This window comes from Musa acuminata, chromosome BXJ3-3 (genome assembly GCF_036884655.1).
Source record: "Musa acuminata AAA Group cultivar baxijiao chromosome BXJ3-3, Cavendish_Baxijiao_AAA, whole genome shotgun sequence".
In the NCBI taxonomy this organism is placed as follows: domain Eukaryota; kingdom Viridiplantae; phylum Streptophyta; class Magnoliopsida; order Zingiberales; family Musaceae; genus Musa; species Musa acuminata.
The window spans coordinates 40,192,401-40,214,028 of NC_088351.1; the positions used below are offsets into that span (position 1 = coordinate 40,192,401).

Here is a 21,628-nt window from a genome sequence, read left to right on the forward strand (position 1 = left end):
ATCGTCTCGCTACCTCCCAGTCCCTGATCAAGTCCAGAGGCGGGATCCGATGGATAGAAAGGTGAGTTCCGTGGACTTCACATTTAATGGATGTTGTTTTTTTTTTTTTTTTGGGCTTACAGGGGCTGTACTCTATATTACACAACGATATCTTTCTAGGGCTCTCTAGAATCTTGTAATTTTATTTTTCTTGAGCTACGCCATGTGTTGGCATTGTAACTGAGCTAATGTAGTTCTTAAAATGACTGGTCCATACTGTAATCGGAGGAACGCATTTATCCGCTAGATCACTTTTGATTGTGCCTGCATGTTTTAGAGGACAAGCGATGCCCTCTCTTGATCTTCAAGTGAGCTATTTTATGTTTGATTTCCAGGAATGTGTTTGATCCACCTGATCAGTTTGTTTCTTTCAGACTACATCTAGAGAGATTTCTTTGCAAGGTTTGTTTGTTCACATTCAGATGAGATCAGAAATTTACGTTCCATAAATTCTGACATGAATTTACGATTGCAGATTCAACAAAAAATGCTTATACAATCATCCTAAAAAAGTAAAAACACTGGGAAGGGTACTTGTATCATACTCGGCACTTACGGTGACAGGTTTACAAGGTTTGAAAAAGCTCCATCTCGTTATATCAGCCACAATACAGACATAGCAGAGGGTCAAATTATCGCACGTTCATTCACGTTCACGCATCTGAGTTGAGCGGTACCCACTTTGCATAAAAAATAAGTTGGAAGAGTTTCTTTGATAAAGAGCATAAGACTTTTTCTCTTCCTTTTTGGCAATAAGCTTTAATAAACCAATATTCTTCTTCAGCAGTCATATATGGAGTGCAGATTTCTATTCCAAGGCATGGGGTGATGCTTGCGCAGCTGCTGGGACAACTGATCAGAAGAGATTATCCATTGGATGTACTGATCACCAGCCGCTCAACTTTTTGCTGGACGTCCATTGGATGTACTGACCACATACAAGATAAATGCCAGGCAAAAGAAAAAACAGAGGCCATTTTCAGGTACTGAGCACATATACTTCATCTGTCAACACAAGGTCGACACAATTTCCAACTACTAAATGATAATGCACCTTTCAAGCACTACGACAGTCTCTTTGAGAACATGTTCAGGTATAATAAAAAGTCATCACCAATGGTACTCACCTGCAAAAGACAAGCAGGAGTTTCAAGGCAGCCTCGTAAAAGGATATCAACATTCTCCAGCTCGCAGGGAGAGACAGGTGTAATCACATATAATCGATCTTTTGAAATATCTATTGCTCTTATTATCCCTGAAAGGTGTAATAACTCTTGAATTCAACTTAAAGAAAGTATAATTTAAACAGAAATTGCAGAATTCACATTTCAAAACCAATAAAAACTAACAATAGTAAGAAATAGTTAGAATGTAGAATTACTTACAAAAACGTTTTCTGTGCATATGAATACCATAGATTTCAATGAGATAAACCTAGTCTTTGCCCATTTTCCCCTTTTTTTTTCCCTTTAGTCAAGCATATCATCTTGTTAAAATGGAAAGATTCTAGAGTTCTAAACTAATGAGATATCTATTATTTCATCCAAAACATTATGCCCAAATCATGGAAGTCAAAATTCCATTAATAGTTCTAATTCTAAGGGTGTGTTTAGAAACACATCTAAAATGTGTATTGACTCGATATATATTTTAAATATGAACCGATGTTTGATAATTTTTTTCAAATTCCATATGGTTAGAATGCTACTATGTCTTTTGTAAGTTGAAATTTTATTTATTTATTTTCAAAAATTATTTTACATTCATTTATATGATTATATTTATTTATTTATTATATATCTAAGCCATACGATTTTTTTAAAGATTACATACATACATTCATTTATTTACTTGAATGGTAAATTTATTACATAATATTTAATAAACTTTTGAAATATAATTTTATAAAAAAATACTTACGTCAGTGCAAATTTGAAATGCAGTCTTCATCTATTGCTTATCAAATATTTAAAGGATTACACAGTTAATGGGCAGCTAGGCATAATCAAGAATAATGCTACCTTAAGAATAGTTAGAAGATTGTAGTGAATTAATAATAATTACATTCTATACAGACATGCTCATAGGTCAGTCATGCAATTACAAAATTAGTGGATTCACAAAGTTTCAATTAATAACTAGAGATTATATTCCGAGAACTAAAATAAACCCAGCCTTCTATAAGGTCAAGTATAAACATGATATGCATGCCATTCAGTCTTAAATGACTACAAATTAGGTGATTATAAATTTTCAAACCTTCAACTAAATGTTAGATAGGTAAATAGTTAGATAAATAGAAAATACATTTTTTGAACGTTATTGCTACCTAAAAATTTGAAATAAAAGTAGCGACAAACTTTAGCCAATTTAGGAGTTTTTATATGGATAATATACTTATAGTGAGATAATCACAAGTACTTGGCAATGGGCATACCACATAGCAATTAACAAATATAAACTATCCATAAAATAGAGATGCATAACATTACATACATATACAATGCTCCTGCATATCTGCATAGCAATCAGTAAATATATATTAAATGAATACAAATAACGAGATTATACACATACACATGTACTGCAAGCAAAAATCTCAAATGCATACATTTGCTTAAATGCATATATAATTTCAGTATTTTGATAGATCTAGGAGCCATATGCAGGTAAAACCAAGTAAGACACCTGACCTACATGAGACATTTTTCTGCATTGAGCACCCAAATTCAGTAAATTTAATGCAGGGGCCATTCTTCCTACCCGGATGAGCAATTTTACTCATATATGAAAGAACCAATATATGACTAAATAAAGAAAAAGAAGCATAGACATCAGCATCATCTTTCTATGACTACAAGTGCCTTTTGATAGTTGTGATGCTAAGCGTGATAAGACTTCCATATTGAATTTAGCATTCTGCCTATAGATACACAGTCGTTCAAGTTTCCTCCAGCTGACATTATATAAGAAAAAAGTCATCACTGAAACACAAGTTATACAAGTCAACAGATCTTCATAGTAAACTAGCAAGAATCTATTTTTCACTTTTAAAGGTTCTAAAGTTCCCATACTTCAAAGTAGACTATAAAACAGTTACAAATCGGTGTTGAAGTTGTATTTGGTTCATGAATAGATAATTTCTTAAAAGGCCAACCCAGTTATTGGTCATATCAATGCATATAATGTTCACTCATCTTCTGAGACAACTGTAGAAACAAACATATTACTTAGGTGTGAAATGGTCATAAGTAGAAAAAATAAGTGAACTTACCAAGTCCAACACACCAAGGTGTGCAATGCTCAGATGAGGGAGGCACACATGAACGAACTGCCAGACCAACAATGGTAGCATTCAAGCTGTGGTTCACTTCACTACTTGGAACCTAACATATAAACACTAAAGAGAATAAGGATAAATGAAGTGCTAAAAACAAAAGAAATGCATTTGTGTGGAGCTAAATATCAAAGTTTTAAACTCTTAGCAATGTTTTCAAATTCGTATCATACCACCCGCTACCAAGCAGTATCCCGATAAGGGGCTGTACCGAGTGGTAATGGTTGAAATTTTGACGGTTACAAGCTGTAATAGTGCTTCAATGGTCAATTTGACCGTTGGAGCCTTCTCTCAAGGGTTTTTAAACTCTTTCCTCACCCCTATTTCATTCCATTTCATTCTCTTACTCTTTTGAACTCTCTCAAACTCATTTTTTTTTTCACATTCTCTTTCTTATTCTCACATTTTCACTCTTCTAAACTCAACAAAGCAACGATTTGCTAAAACTATATCAAATGTATATTTATTTCTAACTTAAAAACTCTATCCTAACTTTTTTTTTCTATTTTTCAGATATTTTCAGAAGAATCGAAGGATTTAACATGTATCTTAGGCATACCGCTCAGTACACCAGTACGATACAATTTTAAAAACCTTGACTCTTAGTATGATATAAGATGTTGAGCATTTCTCAAGATATCAAGGATTGGTAGAAGTACCTATATATCCTCCATATCACCTAGTTAACACTTGACAATGCATGTCCAGCATGAGCAACAACAAAGGTCTCCACAAAATAGTGAGACAGGAATGCCTTAAAGATTAAATTGCCTGAGTGAAGAATGTTGATAGTTAGTCGATTTACTGAAATCTAATTTAGGTTTCCTGTTTCTTGAGGAACCTTTTGTATTTAACTTTATAACCTAATCTATGTTTCCCATCACAAACTTTCCTTTTGCCTGGATGTAACTCTTTCATGGCTTTGAGCAGTAACATAGTTCAAATGGCAAACTCAGATGGTGCCAACTCTTTAAGGTAATTCATTTATTTTTACAGGACATCCTGGACTTGCCTGTAGTATGCAGGCAAATTGCTGGCCATAAGTTTACAGAAACTGACATATTTATTAAAACAAACTGTCCACTAAGCCAAAAACAGCTAGAATGCCCAATGCAAAAGACTAAGCAACATGGAAGTTTGGAAAATTAATGTACACAATCATACCTATGAAAGCAGGGAGCCTATATCCATGACGTGAATCCTGATAACCTAACGCACAAAGAAGCAACCTTACTATGACAACAAGGATCACCCTCTTACTAAATGAAACACAGATACATAGAGTATTTGTATGGGCTTCAAATTAACTTACTTTGCCAAACTGATGAGGGAGTAACAAAACATCAACTGGGATATAAATTGTCAAGATTTGAACAACGAGAATAATCACTGACTCAAAGTGAAGAAGCTTCTATTACTCATTGTAGAATCATGATAAGTTAATTATAAAACACCATTAGGTTTCATGTTGTATGTGGGCCAAGCTTAACCAAGACTTCAAGAAATTTAAGCAACTCCAAGAATAAAAACCATATTTGCAATATGATCATTGAGATTATTGAACACTTAGTCATTCCTAACCTGCTGGTGGAGATGCTTCACTTTTATTCTTGAGAGAGGGACTTCATAAGGAGTAATAGAAGCCAAACAATCAGCAAGCTCCTTGTAAGTTGAGATGTCCAACTCTCTTGGCAGGCATTGTCTAAAATAAGCAACCAGTCGAAGATCTCGGATAATACAAGCATCGTTTTTTATTAGCACCCTGAAAATAAAAATCCAGGAGAACATGAAAGACAGTGGAGTGAAAATATTAGGTGAGATAAAGCATCCTACCAAGATATAAAAGAAATACAGATGAGTTTTATACTTCTACAAATATTGTAAATCAGAGGCGAGAAAGTGCATAAAAGGCTATCAAAGACAAAAAATGTGAATGCACTGCCATGTCTGAAATTGCACCCAATAAGATAAGAGAAATTAAATAAGAATAACACATTGAGTTGAGTGTCATACAAGTGATGAGCTTACCACCTGACACAAAGTATATTATATATTGCCCGAGTGAAGAATGGTGATAGTCAGTGGACCCACTATATAATAATCAAAAACATTAAATTATTACAATGCCCTCATACACATTGTCCATGACAGTAACTTGAAAGTTGCAACTAAGATATGGATAACTCCATTTATAATCTTTTGGGGACGAATCTTGACACAAAGATAGGGTTCACTTTTTTGACTAAGGTTTAAGTCATAGGAATAATTTCTCTTTTTGACTGCATTTATTAGTTCATGCCGGGACTGCATTGGCTGGGCCTTGCACATTGATTCGCTCCTTTTATTTTCATCTAAATTATCTCTATTATCTATGAATATTTATGCAACAATTCTCTAGCAATAAAAATAAGGGGTCATTGTGTTAAGATATTTCCTATTATCTAGTCAATGTCCAGAATACTCTTCTACACTAATATGTTTCACCAACCACAACGAAGCATCAATAAATGGTGGACATGCCCAAATCTCTTAGGGCATACTTTATGCTTAATGATGTATTAATATGGTATTAACAGAAACACAAATTTTCAGAAGGGTACGACTGTAAACATTTAAGGACTGGATTATAATTTTTTAACCTACGTCTTGTCACAAACGGACGTCGCGCACCCGCAACAACTTCATTCAACGAACCGTTCTATCACGAACTTAGCTAGAATTGCCTAAATCGTGAGGCACCCTTGCGACAAAGTCACAGACTTAGCTGAAGTTGCCTAAGTCGTGAAGCACCATTGCGTCAACTTCTCGGACCTAGCTAGGATTAACTAAGTCATGAGGCGTCCATGCGACATATGCGTCCGCAAAGGGTCAACCTAATTACAACCTCGTATAAGTCTCAAAGGACCTGTAAAACAAAAAATTGATTAGATTGAAAACGAGCGACGAACAAGTCCCGACGTCTCACGAAGAAGGAAGCTTTACAAGCAATTCAACGAGCACCTTGAGTGCAAGAGAGAAAAAAGAGGAAGGAGAAAACAAAGACTTTAGAAGGTAGAACGAACAGTTACAAGTCCACAAACAACTGCTCACCGGGTGTCGAGCATAAAGACAAGTTCCTGTCAAGTTAACATGCGAACTTATGAAGATTGTTCAACGCCCGACAATATATCGAAGCCCCAGCCAGCCCTGTGCCACCCGGGGGGTTCCAGGGTGTTGAGATGGCTGACATTACGTGTGCAACTGTGGTGTGCAAAAAACAAGCCGTGACACGAAAACAGAGCCATTCTAGGGCAATTCATCTTAGAGCGGTGAGCAGTCGCACTGCAACACTGTGAACTATCGTTGCTTACATTTTCCAAGCAAAAACACAAAATCAAGGCAAAACATGCTGCCATGTCTCTGTATAAGCATGCGAAAGCGACGAACAGTTCGTTGAACGAAGTTGTTGTTGGTGCACAACAACTGTTTGTGACATTCTCCTCCACTTAAACTGTCGACACCCATGTTGACGCTTGTTAGTAATTGTTGACGACAACTTCTTCACGTCATAAGGCATCTTTGGGCTCCTAACTAACTTCGGTTCGGGAAAGCTTTCGCCACTTCACTAGGTACTCAGTTTGCTCAGCTCCATTGGGTAGCTTTATCTTGTGCTCCACTAAAATTGTTTCAACTCGCTTCTCGTAGAAAGCTTTGGTGGGGGGTAATCGAGTTAGAACACTTCGGGAAGCATCTTGCGGATCAAAATGATAAGTTTTCAAGTTGCTAGCATGAAAAACATTATGAATTTTAAGCCATGCCAATAGCTATAACTTATAAGAGACGTTGCCTACCCTACTGATAATTGGGAAGGGCCCTTCAAACTTGCGCACCAATCCTTTATGTATTTTGTGCCTAAAGAATTGAAATGATGTTGGTTGGAGTTTCACCAACACCAAATCGCCGACTTTGAACTCTTGTGGTCGCCTTCCAAAGTCTACCCACTTATTCATCTTTTTGGCCGTCTTCTACCAAGTAAGCCCGCGTAATATCTGCATTTCGATACCATTCTTTTGCAAAGTAATATATTGACGGACTACTCCCAATATACCCGATAGCGAAGGTGTGAGGAGTCGATGGTTGTTGTCTTGTAATGATCTCGAACGAGCTTTTGTTGAACGCAGAGCTCTGCTGTAAGTTATAGGAGAATTGAGCTATGTCTAACTACTTCACCTAATCAAGTTGGTTGGCACTCACGTAATGTCAAAGATATTTGCTCAAGGAGCGAGTTTATCATTTCAGTTTGGCCATCTGTCTGAAAATGGAGGCTTGTGGAGAAGTATAACTTAGAACCCAACAATTTCGGTCCAAAATTATCCCAGGAACCAAGTGTCTCAATCACTGATGATATTGTACGGGACTCCCTAATACTTCACCACATTCTTCATCATCAGCTTAGCCACCTCCTCTGCTGAACAGTGTAGAGGTGCAGCAATGAAAGTTACATACTTTGAAAATCGATCGACCACCACAAGTATCAATCCGAGTCCCCCTATTGATGACAAGCTTGATATGAAGTCTAAGGAAATGCTCTCCCACAACCTTTCTAGTACGAGCAATGACTCCAAAAGTCTCACTGGCTTCCGCTGCTCCACCTTATCTTGTTGGCAAGTAAGGCACATTCGAACATATTCCTCCATATTAGTCCCCATCTTTGATCAGTAGAAGACCCTCTCCACGAGAGCCAATGTTCGAAGAATGCCCGGATGTCCTGCCCAAAGGGAATCGTGACACACTCAAAAGTTCGCGCCTCAAATTATCCACTCGAGGAACATAAACCCTATTTCTTTTGGTGTAGACAAGTCCCTCCTGGATCCAAAATCATCGTGTCTTGCCTTCTTTGATTAGTTACATCAGGGTTACTACTTGGGGATCACTGTATAGTGCATCCCTGATTTTGAAAGAAAGTTGAAGTATAGCTAACTTGTTTGGCCTCCGCCTTCCAACTACATGGCATTCACCTGCTCCACTTTCCGGCTCAACGCATCGACCACGACATTTGCTCGTCCGGGCTTGTACTTCATTGTTATATCAAATTCGACCAGAAAGTCTTGCCATCGTGCTTGCTTCGGGGAGAGTTTCTTTTGAGTTTGGAAGTAAAAGCGAAGCACAAATCGTAATCTAAGAAGGTAGTGCTGCCAAACTCGTAGATAATGGACCACTGTTGTCATCTCCTTCTTGTGCATTGGATACCGCCGCTCAGTCTTATTGAGCTTGCAGCTCTCGTAGGCCACCGGGTGACCCTTTTGCATGAGTATTCCCTCAATAGTGAAATCCGAAGCATCTGTATGAACTTTGAAGAGCTCCCCATAGTTCGAAAATTTGAGCATCGATTCTTCCAACACAACAACCTTTAGATCTTGGAATGCAACTTCACATTTATCAAACCATCTCCAAGGCTACTCCTTCATCAGCAACTCCATCAAAGGAGTTACACACTTCGAATACCCAACTATAAAGCGTCGATAGTAGTTGACAAAACCAAAGAAGGATCTCAGCTCTAGCACCTTTTTTGGAGTTCACCATTCCGCAACAGCTTGCACCTTTAATATGTCCATTCGATTGGAACCGTCACCAATTCGATGCCCCAAGAATAAGATCTTCGTTTAAGCAAAGTTGCACTTCTCCCTTTTCACGAACAAAATGTTCTCCTTGAGAACCTTGAAAATTATCCGAAGGTGCTCGACATGCTCGTCGAGCGTTTGGCTATAGACGACGATATCATCCAAGTAGACGACCACAAACTTATCCAGATACTCCTTCAATAGTTGGTTCATAAGAGTGCAAAACGTGACCGAAGCATTGGTTAAGCCGGAAGGCATCACCAAGAACTCAAATACTTCGTACCTAGTTACGCAAGTAGTCTTCGCTTCGTCACCTTCAACAATGTGCATCTGCCAGTACCCCAACTAAAGATCGAGTTTGGAGAAGTACTTTGCTTTGCCCAGTTGGTCGAACAAGTCCGCAATGAGCGAGATGAGATACTTATTCTTCACCGTCACCTTGTTGAGGGCTCGATAGTCAACGCATAGTCGAAAGCTTTCATCTTGTTTCTTTTGAAAGAGAACTGAAGCTCCGAATAGTGCTTTAAAACTGCGAATGAGACCACCACTTAGTTGTTCATCTAATTGCTTTCTGAGCTCTGCCAACTTTGGGAGGGACAAACGGTAGGATGGTCTCGTTGGAGGCTTCACTCCCGGCTTTAACTCGATATGATGATCCTGTTAGGACTCTAGCTAGGAGAGTCCTAATTGAGAGGGACATTCATGTAAAACCTACCTAAGCCGACCCCTATTAAAGAGGTGAAGAGACCGGCTAGGGTTAGGAGGTTGTTTCTTAGAGAAGAATTAGGAGTTATAAAGGAATAGGAGTCTTGAGTAGGAGTCCTATTAGGAGTTGGTTAGAAGTAGGAGTCATATTAGGAGTTAGGGTTTAGAAGCCCTATAAATAGCCATGTATTTCCCCTCTTTTGATAAACAATAGATGAATCTTTTCTGCAGCCTTTGAGCAGCAACTTGGAGGGAGGAACCCTTATAGAGTTCCAAGGAGGCCGATCCCCTAAAGAGATCAACCCCAAGTTTAGAATCTGCAAGGGTTCTAACAGATCCACCCCTCTACATGGTGGCAAAGTTTTTGGCAACACGAGTGGCATAACATCTGTGAACTCCTTCAGAACGTTCGCCACCACAGCAGGTTCATGAATGGCCTTCCTGTCGAGGAGCTCTAGCTTCACAGCAGCCACGAATGTTAATTCGCCTATTCGTACCCCTTTCTTCAATTGTAATGTCGATATTTGTTGGGGGTCCTTAGTTCCACTCCGAGAGACGAGAACCACACAGGGGTCATCGCCTCTGTTGGCCTCAACCTTATCAATATCATCCGTCAATCGATCGATTATGGCCTCCACCTTGTTGATTCGGGATTTAGCTTCTTGCGAGCTCTCTACCCCAAGAAACCTTCGTTGGCCTTGGTAAAGTTCCTCCAAGCTCGCTTCAAGAACATCTAGATGAGTTTCCACCGTTGTGAGTCTCTCCTTATGGCTCTTTTTCCCGGTTGGCACTCCAGATTGCGCCTCCTCCGCTCGTGGAGAGTAGCCAATTTCTCGCTCATCAAGTTCCATACCACGATCCTCCAAAGTAGCTCCAACAACATGAGAGCGAGTTTGCACTTGTAGCTCACCTGCGACTGCTTGGGGCAATGTTCCGGCTTGCCCCGTCTTGCTCGATTCACCACAATGCTTTGCCATGGCGAGATTGCGAAGTTTCTTTGTTGCTTGCTTGAATTGCTTACCTGCTCTGATACCACAATATCATGGACCTAGCTGGAATTGCCTAAGTCGTAAGACACCCTTGCGACAAATCACAAACTTAGCTGAAGTTGCCTAAGTCGTGAAGTGTCATTGCACCAACTCCTCGGACTTAGCTAGGATTACCTAAGTCATGAGACGCCCTTGCGACATATGCGTCCACAAAAAGTCAACCTAGTTGCAACTTCGTACAGGTCCCAAAGGACCTGTAAAACAAAAAATTGATTAGATTGAAAACAAGCGATGAACAAGCCCCGACATCTCGCGAAAAGGGAAGCTTTACAAGCAATTCAACGAATACCTTGAGTGCAAGAGAAAAAGAAGAAAACAATGACTTTAGAAGGTAGAACAAACAGTTACAAGTCCACAAACAATTGCTCGCCAGGTGTCGAGCGCGAAGGCAAGTTCCCGTCAAGTTAACGGGCGAACTTGTGAAGATTATTCAACGTCTGACAATATACCAAAGCCCCATCCAGCCCTATGCCACCCGGGGGGTTCCAGGGTGCTGAGTTGGCTGACGTTTCGCATGCAGTCATTGAACGAAGCTGTTGCGGGTGCGCGATAACTATTCATGATAGTTCGTCATGTTTGCATGGTTGTACAGAGACATAAAAGTATGTTTTGCCTTGGTATTATGTATTTTTGCTTGAAAAATATAAGCATTGACAGTTCGCAACGCTACAGTATTGTAATCAAATCAAATATTTAAGTTAGGAATTGATTTTCTTTCCTTACTTGTTATTATAATTTAAGGAAATCTTAATTTACTTCCTTGTTTGTTGATATGAATTAAGGAAATAACTAGTAAGTATTCCAAATATGATGATATCATATTTGTTAGTATATTAAATGGAAATAATTTATATTAAATAAATACGAAAATTAAAATTTATTTCCCTTAATAGAGGCTCACCTCCTCCTATTTAAAGGGGAGGGATCTCTCTCCTTCGTTCCTCACCTAGTCGAGCCTGGCAGCGGGGGGAACGAGGAGTTACACCCTATTGACAAGAGAACGAGGAGTTACACCCTGTTGACAAGAGGTAGGTTTCCCTACATTTCTTAAATTTAAAAGTTTTAGCTTTTATTTTGATTCTTTAAATGTTGAAAGTTTTATACTTTGAAAAATATGTATCAATTCTTTAAATGTCAAATTTTTTGTATTAAAGTAATCAGTTAAAGTTTTCATAATATTCTTTGACCCATGATTAAGGTTTTTATTGTAGAATTAAATATGTTAAAAAGGTATATGTTTTATATGATATATTTTATGTATTATAGTTTATCTTTAATCTTATCTGGATTAAAATCTTGTTAGACTAAAATATGTTATCTAAAATCCTTTTTTTGATATCCTTTGATCTGAAATTTAAAATATATTATTTTGAATGATTTAAAATATGACTAGAATATGTTGAAATTTTATGTGTTGAAAACATGATTTTTTATTTGAATTTAGAAAGCTATTTCCTTGTGTTAAAACTTATCTCCTAGTCCCTCTTTTAATGTCTTATGATTTCTAGTCAAATTTAGAATGTTATTTCTTTGTATTAAAGCTTTTCTTCTCGTCTATCTTTTAATGCATTATTATGTTTTCATTTATGTTGTTAATGGGTATATGTTATGACTAGTCCATGGGCCAGGGCTGGGTCAGTTTTATGTAATGCATGCTCAATCATTTATAATGCACATGACCAGTAGATGGACTGGCTCAATCTAGCCCAATATTATTGTTGAACTTGAGCCCAAATATTGATTGAATTAAACTAGACTTGATTAGTCTAGATCAATTCAGGGTGATTCCGAATTGATTGACTTATTCAAGTTAGTTTAACCTAAATTGAACTTAATCTAGTCTAAATTATACTAGTCTAGGGTGGTTCCAGACCAGTTAAATAAGGATTAGAGATCAGTTCAGTTAGGCTCTAGTAAATCGAGTTCAATTGAATCGATTAAACTAGAGTTCAAGTCAATTAAGGGTTAATTTATATTGATGATTTTTGAAAGAGATGTTTTAAATATGTTATTTCATCCCGAAATGGATATGACCAGTGTGAGATTATATTCCTGCCAAGAGCAGGTAGGGCGATTCCCTTCGGGGATTAGCGGGCCGTCAGACGTGGCGGCTGGACGGTTCCTCCATCCGTTGTTGGGAGGAACGTGTCCCCACTTTGGCGGGTGTGGGACACCACTCCATCCGCTGTTGGGAGTGTGATATGAGTTTGCCTCCATCCGCTGTTGGGAGAACACAAACTCATCCCGTAGGATAAAGCCTCTCCATCCGCTGTTGGGGGAGTGCTCCTTCGGGTACTTGATATACGCCAATGGGATGATTGATTGAATTTCGATCATGTATTTATTTTGATTTGACTTTTGGGGTTCCTACTCAGCATTGCTGAATTTTCTTTGTTTTTGATTTTCAGAGCAGCCTCCCTCTAGTACTAAATCGGATTCTAGTGGAGAGCGAACCTTCCTCTACCGCTAGGTAGAGCCACTTGGATGACTCTTGAAGTTAACATCACTATATTTACTTTTCTATTTGTAATTTGATGAATAAATGAATTGTGATAAATTGTTATAGATGATGAATAAAGTGATGTTTATTTATTTGGCCTGTGTGAAAATATATATAAAAAAAAAAATCCAGGATGTGACAAGTATGTTGTTGCGGGAGTGTGATCGCTCGCCGCGCCAGGCCAAACTGCCCTAAAATAACTCTGTTTTCATATGCCATGACCTGTTTTCTGTAGACCGTAGCCTCACGTGAAACGTCAACCATCTCAACACCCTGGAACCCCCCGGGTGGCACCAGGGAGGATGGGGCTTCGAGATAATGTCGAGCGTTGAACAATCTTCATAAGTTCGCACGTTAACTTGACAAGAACTGCCTTCGCGCCTGACACCCTGTGAGCAGTTGTTTGTGGACTTGCAACTGTTCGTTCTACCTTTTAAATTCCTTGTTTTCTCCTTCCTCTCTTGCACTCAAGATGCTCGCTAAATTACTTGTAAAACTTCCCTCTTCACGAGACGTCGAGACTTATCCGTCGCTCATTTTCAATCTAATCAACTTTTTGTTTCACAGATCCTTCGGGACCTATACAAGGTTACAACTAGGCTGACCCTTTGCGGACACATATGTCACGAGGGCACCTCATGATTTCGACAATCCCAGTTAAGTCCGATGAGTTGGCGTATAGGTGCTTCACGACTTAGGCAACTCCAGCTAAGTATGTGACTTTGCCGCAATGGTACCTCACGACTTAAGCAATTCTAACTAAGTCCATGACAGTTTGGTAAGAAAAAGATATCAATGTAATTTGTCATGTCAGTTTAGTATTTATCACAATTAAACCTAGGTTAAATTACCAGCAATGATACTTTACAATTGGGGTTTTCTGAAGAATCTGAACATAATCTAAATTTAGGAGGATATCATAATAATTTTATGTTTTCAACCTAGAGGCATCACTCACAATTTGGCAATCTCACTAGTGTTTATAAACAAAACTGTCAATCAACTAAATGCCAAAAGAACAAGCAAAAATTCACACGAAGGACTGTAAAACCAAATATATTCATCAACTTAAAATGAACAGAGAATGTCATTAAATGCTGTTCATTTTAGTTTCGTTGTAATTCTTAACACATTTCATTACATGCATTGAGCATTCGTTGTAATTCTATCATATTTTGTCCTTTTTCTTTAATTCTTTTTAAAAAAGCAGAGTTACCCCATTATGTGCTGTCTCCCGAACCTTCTTACGCTGTTCATTGACTATTGCTATAAAATACATGATTATCAAACTTGTAAATAAATAGGGGGATAACTCATGACTTGGTTTTGATTGAAGAAACCAATTAATAAGTTTTTCAATGTAAGCCACAGGAGTGTGGGGTATACTTGACTCCCATATCTTACTTTAGTTTATGTTTTGCACCTCACAGAATATATCCAGTTACTCCTTTCTCCTACAGATTTTAAATTCAAACATGTAAAACAAAAATACCATAATTTACCAAAGATGCACCCTTAATTCTCTTGTAAACATATATACCATTATGATCTACACAATCAGCAAGGGATGAAGGATTTGCTCCTAATAATGAGGCACGAAAGAAACGTGGCTCTAAATAGTGGAAAACACATTTTTCGATAGCAGAGGCCTTTCAGAGTAGCTACCAATTGCTTATAGCACAAATAACAGACAAAGATCCACCACAAAACTATGGTTTAAAAAGAAATTGAAGATAGATGATCAAGAATTCAGTAAAGATATTAGATTTAAAATACAGAATTGAAAAAGAGGAAGCAGTGAAAGATGGCACCGGAGGCAAAGAAGAAGACCATTGGGCTGTAGCACTTCACTATTTCTTTTAAAACCTTGCACTTTATTAGTTTATTATTTCTTTTAGAACCTCACAGAGAAATAATTCAGTGACCCATTATTTCAACAAAGACCCCTTATGCACCAGCACCAATCACCAAATTGACCTCTCTTGTTACAAAATTTACATAAAACTTTACCGTCTTAAAAAAAGGAAACCATCTACCTAATCAAACAATTAAAGATCTAGTATCAAAACTATTCAGTTTCTGCTCCAATTTTTTGATGCTGTGAGAGTACAGCATGTGTGTAGAGAAGCTAACTTGGCTGCCAACTGGATAGACAACCACACCAGAACCTCTCAATCCACTTGTATGTGGAATTTCGATTTTCCTTTCAATCTCTGTAATTTAATCAGCTCTGATGCTACAGGGGAACCTTGTACTCATTTTGTTCGTCCTTAATTAGGTCTGTTTTTTTGGAGAAAAAAAAAACCACAGAATGTATCAGCAAGAAACATATGCAAAACTCAAAATGACCCAAATTCAAACTAGATTCAATAATATCTCAACACAGTGCATTTGTTTGTAGCAATAGTTCATTGTATAAAGACAAAAAATGTTTAAGAAGCCTATGAAATGAAAATATAACTGGCAGAGGATGCTGTTCTATTGTTAACAGCTATATGCTCATATTGCAAAATTCTTTTACTTTAAAAGTCACCGTGAAACATAGTCTCCCTATTCAGATCTTACAAAACAAAAGTGACCAAGATGTCAATTTATGTGACAGACAAGTAACAATTAACATACAATCGAGTAGAGGGTTCATATACTGTAGGAATTTCAATCAGATTAACTGAAGTCTTCTCATTTTCTTCTAGCCAGAAAAACCCAGTTGGAAGATTCTTACTCTCAACGGAGACACGCATCTGAACAACATGAGTTGGAGACATATACCGCAGCATGTCCACCAACAAATCATATCCAATACCTGGGACAGAGAAATGAAATTCAACATAAATTCCATATTTTCCAAATTCAAAAAGATGAACTGATTAACCAACAAGATCCCACAAAACTTCTTTCCAAGTTAGTGTTAGGCAAGATGGAAACAAGAAATATGTAGTGGACAGTATGAAAACACACCTTTAACCCATCCTGAAGTATTAATAACTAGAGGCAAGATTAAGTTCCCAGGTTCATCAAGCTCACCAGATTTATAGTGTTGGTTGTGAAAGTAATCATAGAGGTTGAGGATAAAATTCAAATAAACCTTTGGATCTCTCTGTGCAGTAACATGACCAAAAAAGAAGAACCTGAAAGCGACGAATACTTTAATGAGGTTCTCTAAATAAACCAAGACAATATCAGATGTTCTAGTAAGTGCACCACAATAACTACAGGATTGCACCAGAGCCATTTTATACATAAGATAAGCTAAAGATTGCTTCCACAACAACAACACATTCACCTTCGATGAATATGTACTTGATTACAACAACAACAACAAAGCCATAAGTCTCAATTATTTAGGATCGGCTACATGCATCTTTTGCTACTATTGAGATATATAAAAAATCATATGTTTAGTTAAGTTCAAATACATATTTATAATTTCTATTAAAGTCCTTTTAGGTCTTCCTCTACCTCTTCTCGTACTATTAATTAATTATTTAATCTCTTTTGACTATCGCATCTGGATGTCTCCTCAACATATACCTATATCATCTTAATTGATTTTCTCTTATCTTATCCTCTATCAAAGCGATATTTAGTTATTCATGAATAAAAATATTTTTTTTCCTATCTTTCCTGGTAACTCCATACATCAATTTCAACATTCTCATCTCGACAATACAATTTTTTTTTTTCTTAATTGCCCAACACTCAGATTCATAAAGTATTGTTAGTCTCACAACTGTTTTATAAATTGTTTTTTTAATATTAAAGGTATCTGATGACCACAGAAGACTCCTGACACCTCTTGCTATTTTAATCATCCCGTTTTTACTCTATTAATAATATCTTCACCAATCTCTTCATGTTGTTCAATAATTGATCTAAGATACCCAATGTTTTTCCTTAAAGGGACTTCTTATCCATCTAGTTTAACTATATTCTTTTGTATATTTCTAGAATCAGTAAAATTATATTTTATATATTCAATTTTAGTTCTACTTAATCTAAAACCTTTAGTTTCTAAGATTTACCTTCATAGCTCAAGTTTATAATTAATTTCACTTAAGCTCTCGTCAATTAAAATAATATTATCAGCAAATAAAATACATCAGGGAGGTCTATTATGTAAGTAACTAGTAAGTTCATTCATTATCAGTGTAAAAAGATGGAGAGTTAATACGAATCCTTGATGTAATCCTATACTAATAGGAAACTCACTAAATATACTCTTTATAGTTTTAACACTAATAAATACATTATCATATATATCTTAAGCATATGATAATGTACCAAAGCTACTTTATGTTTATCATAACGAGGAAAGATATGCATACCAAATGTTCAGCATCCATAATTCGCAAAATAAAAAAAGCATATATAATTATCATAATAAAAACTTGAACTAATTCCTTTTCATTAATTCTAAAGGTGAAAAGTGAGATGTGAAAATAAAAAAAATAAAAAAAATGAACACAAAGTATTAAAGGGATAAACCTTGACCATGCTAATAGTGTTACCTAGATCAAGAAAAAAATAAAGCAAGATAAATACAATAAATAATGATCCAATGTCATGTTTAAACTCCTAACAAATATCCTTTTATCACTTGAAGCTATGTGACGATTTCATTTGATGCGTTGTAGCTGATAAAGGGAAGAATGTTCTACTATTTCCTACTAGCACATATTCATTGACTTTATTGAATTTAAGAGAGTAAAAATATGAGAATAAGAGAGAGATGTGAGTGAGAATGAATTTTAGAGAGCTAAAGAGTTTGAGAAAGTGAAAGAAGTTCAAAAAGGAGGGAGGAAAGGAATTTAAAACACTTTGAATTAGTTCAAATGGTCAATTAGAGTTTAGGAGAGTTAAGAGTTTGAGAGAGTGAAAGGGGTTAAAAGAGAATGGAGGAAAGGGTTTAGAAACCCTTTGAATTGGTCCAAATAGTCGATTTGACTGTTTGAACCATCGATCAAAATTCAACTATTACCGATCAATACAAGTCGATAACGGTTGGATTTCAACTATTTCGCCTGGTACATACCCCATATCGAGCAATATAGGGTCTCCAATATATAATCGCTTAGTATAGAGCAGTACATGTCACAGTCACTTGTTGGGCCAATATGTACCACCCGCACCGTACCATTTCGAGTGGTACGATGAACCCTACTTGAAATAAAGATGTTGAGCTCCCATTCTATAAAAGAACTTAGTATTCATAACAAGAAGTTAAAACAAATTAAAGTGATTAAATATATAAATATGTGTTGACTTGAACTTGTTAAACCAAATAAAGTCCAATTTGGAGTTTTTTTTTTTTAATCAGAATCAGTTTGCTTTTAAACAAGATTGTTTCCTGTTTTGGTCGACATCAGTTGATGAATTCTGGTATAAACGTAAACAAACAATTAAATGAGAAAAACTAATTGTGGAATTTTTTTTCCAAAACATGAAAATAGTTAAAAACAAACAGTAGTGAGATGGCTAACCAAATATTAATTCTTCAACAATCTTCCTACTTATATTATAAGTCAAAATCATATAAAATATTCCCATTGACTTGAACTTGTTGAAGATGACCATACAAATTAACTATGATTGCCGTTTTGGGTACCGGACCCATTTCGATGATCTAGTCGAACCAATATGTACCGATATATTGTGTGATAATACACTGGTATGCATCGTTCTTTTGGGAAGGAAGAAAAAGAGGGAGAAGACAAAGGGGTAGAGGAAGAACAAGAGGAGGAAGGAAGAAGAAGAGGTAGCAAAGGAAGAGGAGGAAGAAGGAAGAAGGGGAAGCGGTGGAATAGGAGGAAGAAGGAAGAAGATGGAGCGATGGAGGAGAAGGAAGAAGGGGAAGTAGTGGAGGAAGAAGGAAGAAGATAAATCGGTGGAGGTGAAGGAGGAAGAAGGAAGAAGATAGTGTGATCGAGGAGGACAAGGAAGAAGAGGAGAAAACGAAGGTGTGTATCAGAGACATAAATGGCGGCAAACAGGCGAACAACATCCAACAGCAATGGCAGTAGCGGCATCATGGGAAATGGGGGAAACAGGTTGCAAGCCCTAATCGAGGGCAATGGCGCATGTTGTTATAACTATTGTAAGGTTTATTTTTTATATATATGATTTGAACTGGACCGCCTTGTACCGGTCCATGTACCCACCCGTTTCATACCATTTTGGGCGATAAGGCAATCCTTGATAATTATTCTATTATGAACATTATTTCATAGTTTTTCCATGCTTATTATAGTTCTGTTATTGGTGCAAAAGTAGCACGGATGCAATTTTGTTCAACACAGCATCAATGATTAGATATTAGGAACATAGATATGAAATGTTACTATACAAAAGGGAAAAAAAATCAACTACTTGAGTTATATATCAGAAAGATCTGAAGGGACAAAGAAGTGAAGGTTCAGAAGATCATAGGAAACAAATCCAATCAAGTCACATGAACTGCAAAAAAAAAGTCACATGAACTGAGAAAATATAGGATCACTCCATACCTAGAAACTCAAATGCATCAGTGAAAGTAACAGCAAGGCATGTTGATGTAATTAACATGACTTAGATGGCACATATATTAAAACACCATGGATAAGCATAAAAAATCACACATCATTGAGATAATCTCTATTCTTCAAAACACTTATTATGCAACACAACAAAACATAATATGTCAATTATTTAGGGACAACAACATTTATCTTTTCCTTCAATTGAGATATGTATATGGAAAGAAGCATTTAACTAAATAAATTAACATAAAAAATTACTACGGATTTTCAAATATTTAGCCAGACATAAAAGGACTGCTATGAAATGACACAGATTTCACATCAGTTGGATACCTCTCAGGTCTCTTTAGGCTCAGAATGGTCAAATCTGTAAAGGGATTACAACAGCAACAATCTATTAATGCACTACCGACTTAGCCTGTCTACACCAACGAAATCAATTGATCAATGTATAGAAAGGAACATGCCTGGGGGTTGTTTATCAATGACATGCAAGGAGAGACAACCAGGAGGCGTAAACTCTGGCTGCCCGACATCCGTATCCAAATAACCCACTCTCTTATACCTGCCAACCAAGGGATTCACTTCCAACACTGGAACGTTTTAGCTACCACATCACACTCCTTATCAATCAAAAAGTGATTGCAGAACAAGGACCAGAAAAACACAAGTAAAATTAACCGTCGCATCTCGTTCTTGAGATATAATACATGACGATAAAAGGAATGGAGGAGAGATTATAAAGCAGCAAGAGGGGAGAGAGGACCTATGCAACAGGGTGTTGAGGAGAAGACGGGAGAAGGTGGATTTGCCACTGTTCCCGGGCCCGCACACTAAGGTGATCGGCGGGAGACACGAGGAGTCGTTGGTGATGGAATCGGCCGCCTCCTCCCAAATCTCCGGTATGGTCCATCCCGTGTAAGATGACGATGACCGCTTTGCCGAGCTCCCGTCCATCTCTTTCTCGACAACTACTTAGCTTTCGGAGAGGAGAGTCGGAAGAGGAGGAGCGGGTTCTTTCTTGTGAGTGTGGATCACGTCTTTTAGGTGTTCGAATATATGACGCAGTGGAAAAAAGAGGAGGGAATATATGACGCAGTGGAAAAAAAAAGAAGAGGGAATATAAGACGACGGTTCGCATGAGAGGCGATGGAGATGTACGAAATAGGAGAAGGAGCGAGAAGAAAGAGGCGATGCAGCGCTATAGTGCCGCCAAGTGGTGGGGGACACAAGTGAAGTATCCAGAAAGATCGAGTGTATGTACGGATCTGGTGGCCCATGTAACTTATAACTACTCACTATTGTGTGTATCGGTCATGATGCTACTATGATCACATCAGCATTTAGGACAGTACATCTCAGTCAACACAAATCCCACAAAAGTCGGATAGCACTGACCAAGCGTAGCGAAGAGATCGGGACGATACCGAGCGAGTACTGCATCGACCCGCAAAGGTCGGGTCAGCACAGCGCTGTCCCGACCTTGATACCGAGCGAGTACCGCATCGACCCACAAAGGTCGGGTCGGCATAGTGCCGTCCCGCAAAGGTCGGGACAACGCCAACCCAGCACAACACCCACCAAGTACAACGTTGTCCTGCAAAAGCTAGGGCGACACCAGTCGTGCACAGCGTTGTCCCACAAAAGTCAGGACAGCACTGACCGAGTATAGCTCCACGCAACAAAAGGTCGGGATGGCACCGGTCGTGCATAGTGCCATCCCGCAAAAGCCGGGATGGCGCCTATCGAGTACAGCACCGCCCAACAAAAGGTAAAGACGATGCCTACCAAATACCACGCTGTCTCGCAAAGGTCGGGACAGCGCTGATCGCGCTTAGCGTCGTTCCGAAATGCCAGGATGGCACCCACAGGGTGCCCGCCGA

General features: G+C 37.8%; 1 protein-coding gene across 8 annotated transcripts; it reads right to left on the bottom strand.

Moving 5' to 3' along the window:
• Positions 1-462: 462 nt before the first annotated feature.
• On the bottom strand, positions 463-20,928 carry LOC135633689 (polynucleotide 5'-hydroxyl-kinase NOL9-like). 8 transcript variants are annotated; one of them, XR_010495092.1, is made up of 9 exons: positions 20,512-20,926; positions 20,213-20,310; positions 20,079-20,112; positions 16,189-16,358; positions 15,853-16,033; positions 4,958-5,138; positions 3,314-3,425; positions 1,094-1,166; positions 463-967 (listed from the first exon to the last, which is right to left on the bottom strand). XR_010495092.1 is itself a non-coding variant. In XM_065143469.1 (9 exons), the coding sequence occupies exons 1-8, from the start codon at positions 20,700-20,702 to the stop codon at positions 1,104-1,106; spliced, it is 1,158 nt and encodes a 385-aa protein (XP_064999541.1). In that variant the 5' UTR covers positions 20,703-20,926; the 3' UTR covers positions 463-967; positions 1,094-1,103. The 8 variants fall into 8 exon arrangements, 7 of the variants coding, with proteins under 7 accessions (XP_064999541.1, XP_064999542.1, XP_064999543.1 ...); XM_065143469.1 differs by having other exon boundaries at positions 1,094-1,294; XM_065143470.1 differs by lacking the exon at positions 1,094-1,166 and adding an exon at positions 1,167-1,294 and having other exon boundaries at positions 20,512-20,925.
• Positions 20,929-21,628: the final 700 nt, after the last annotated feature.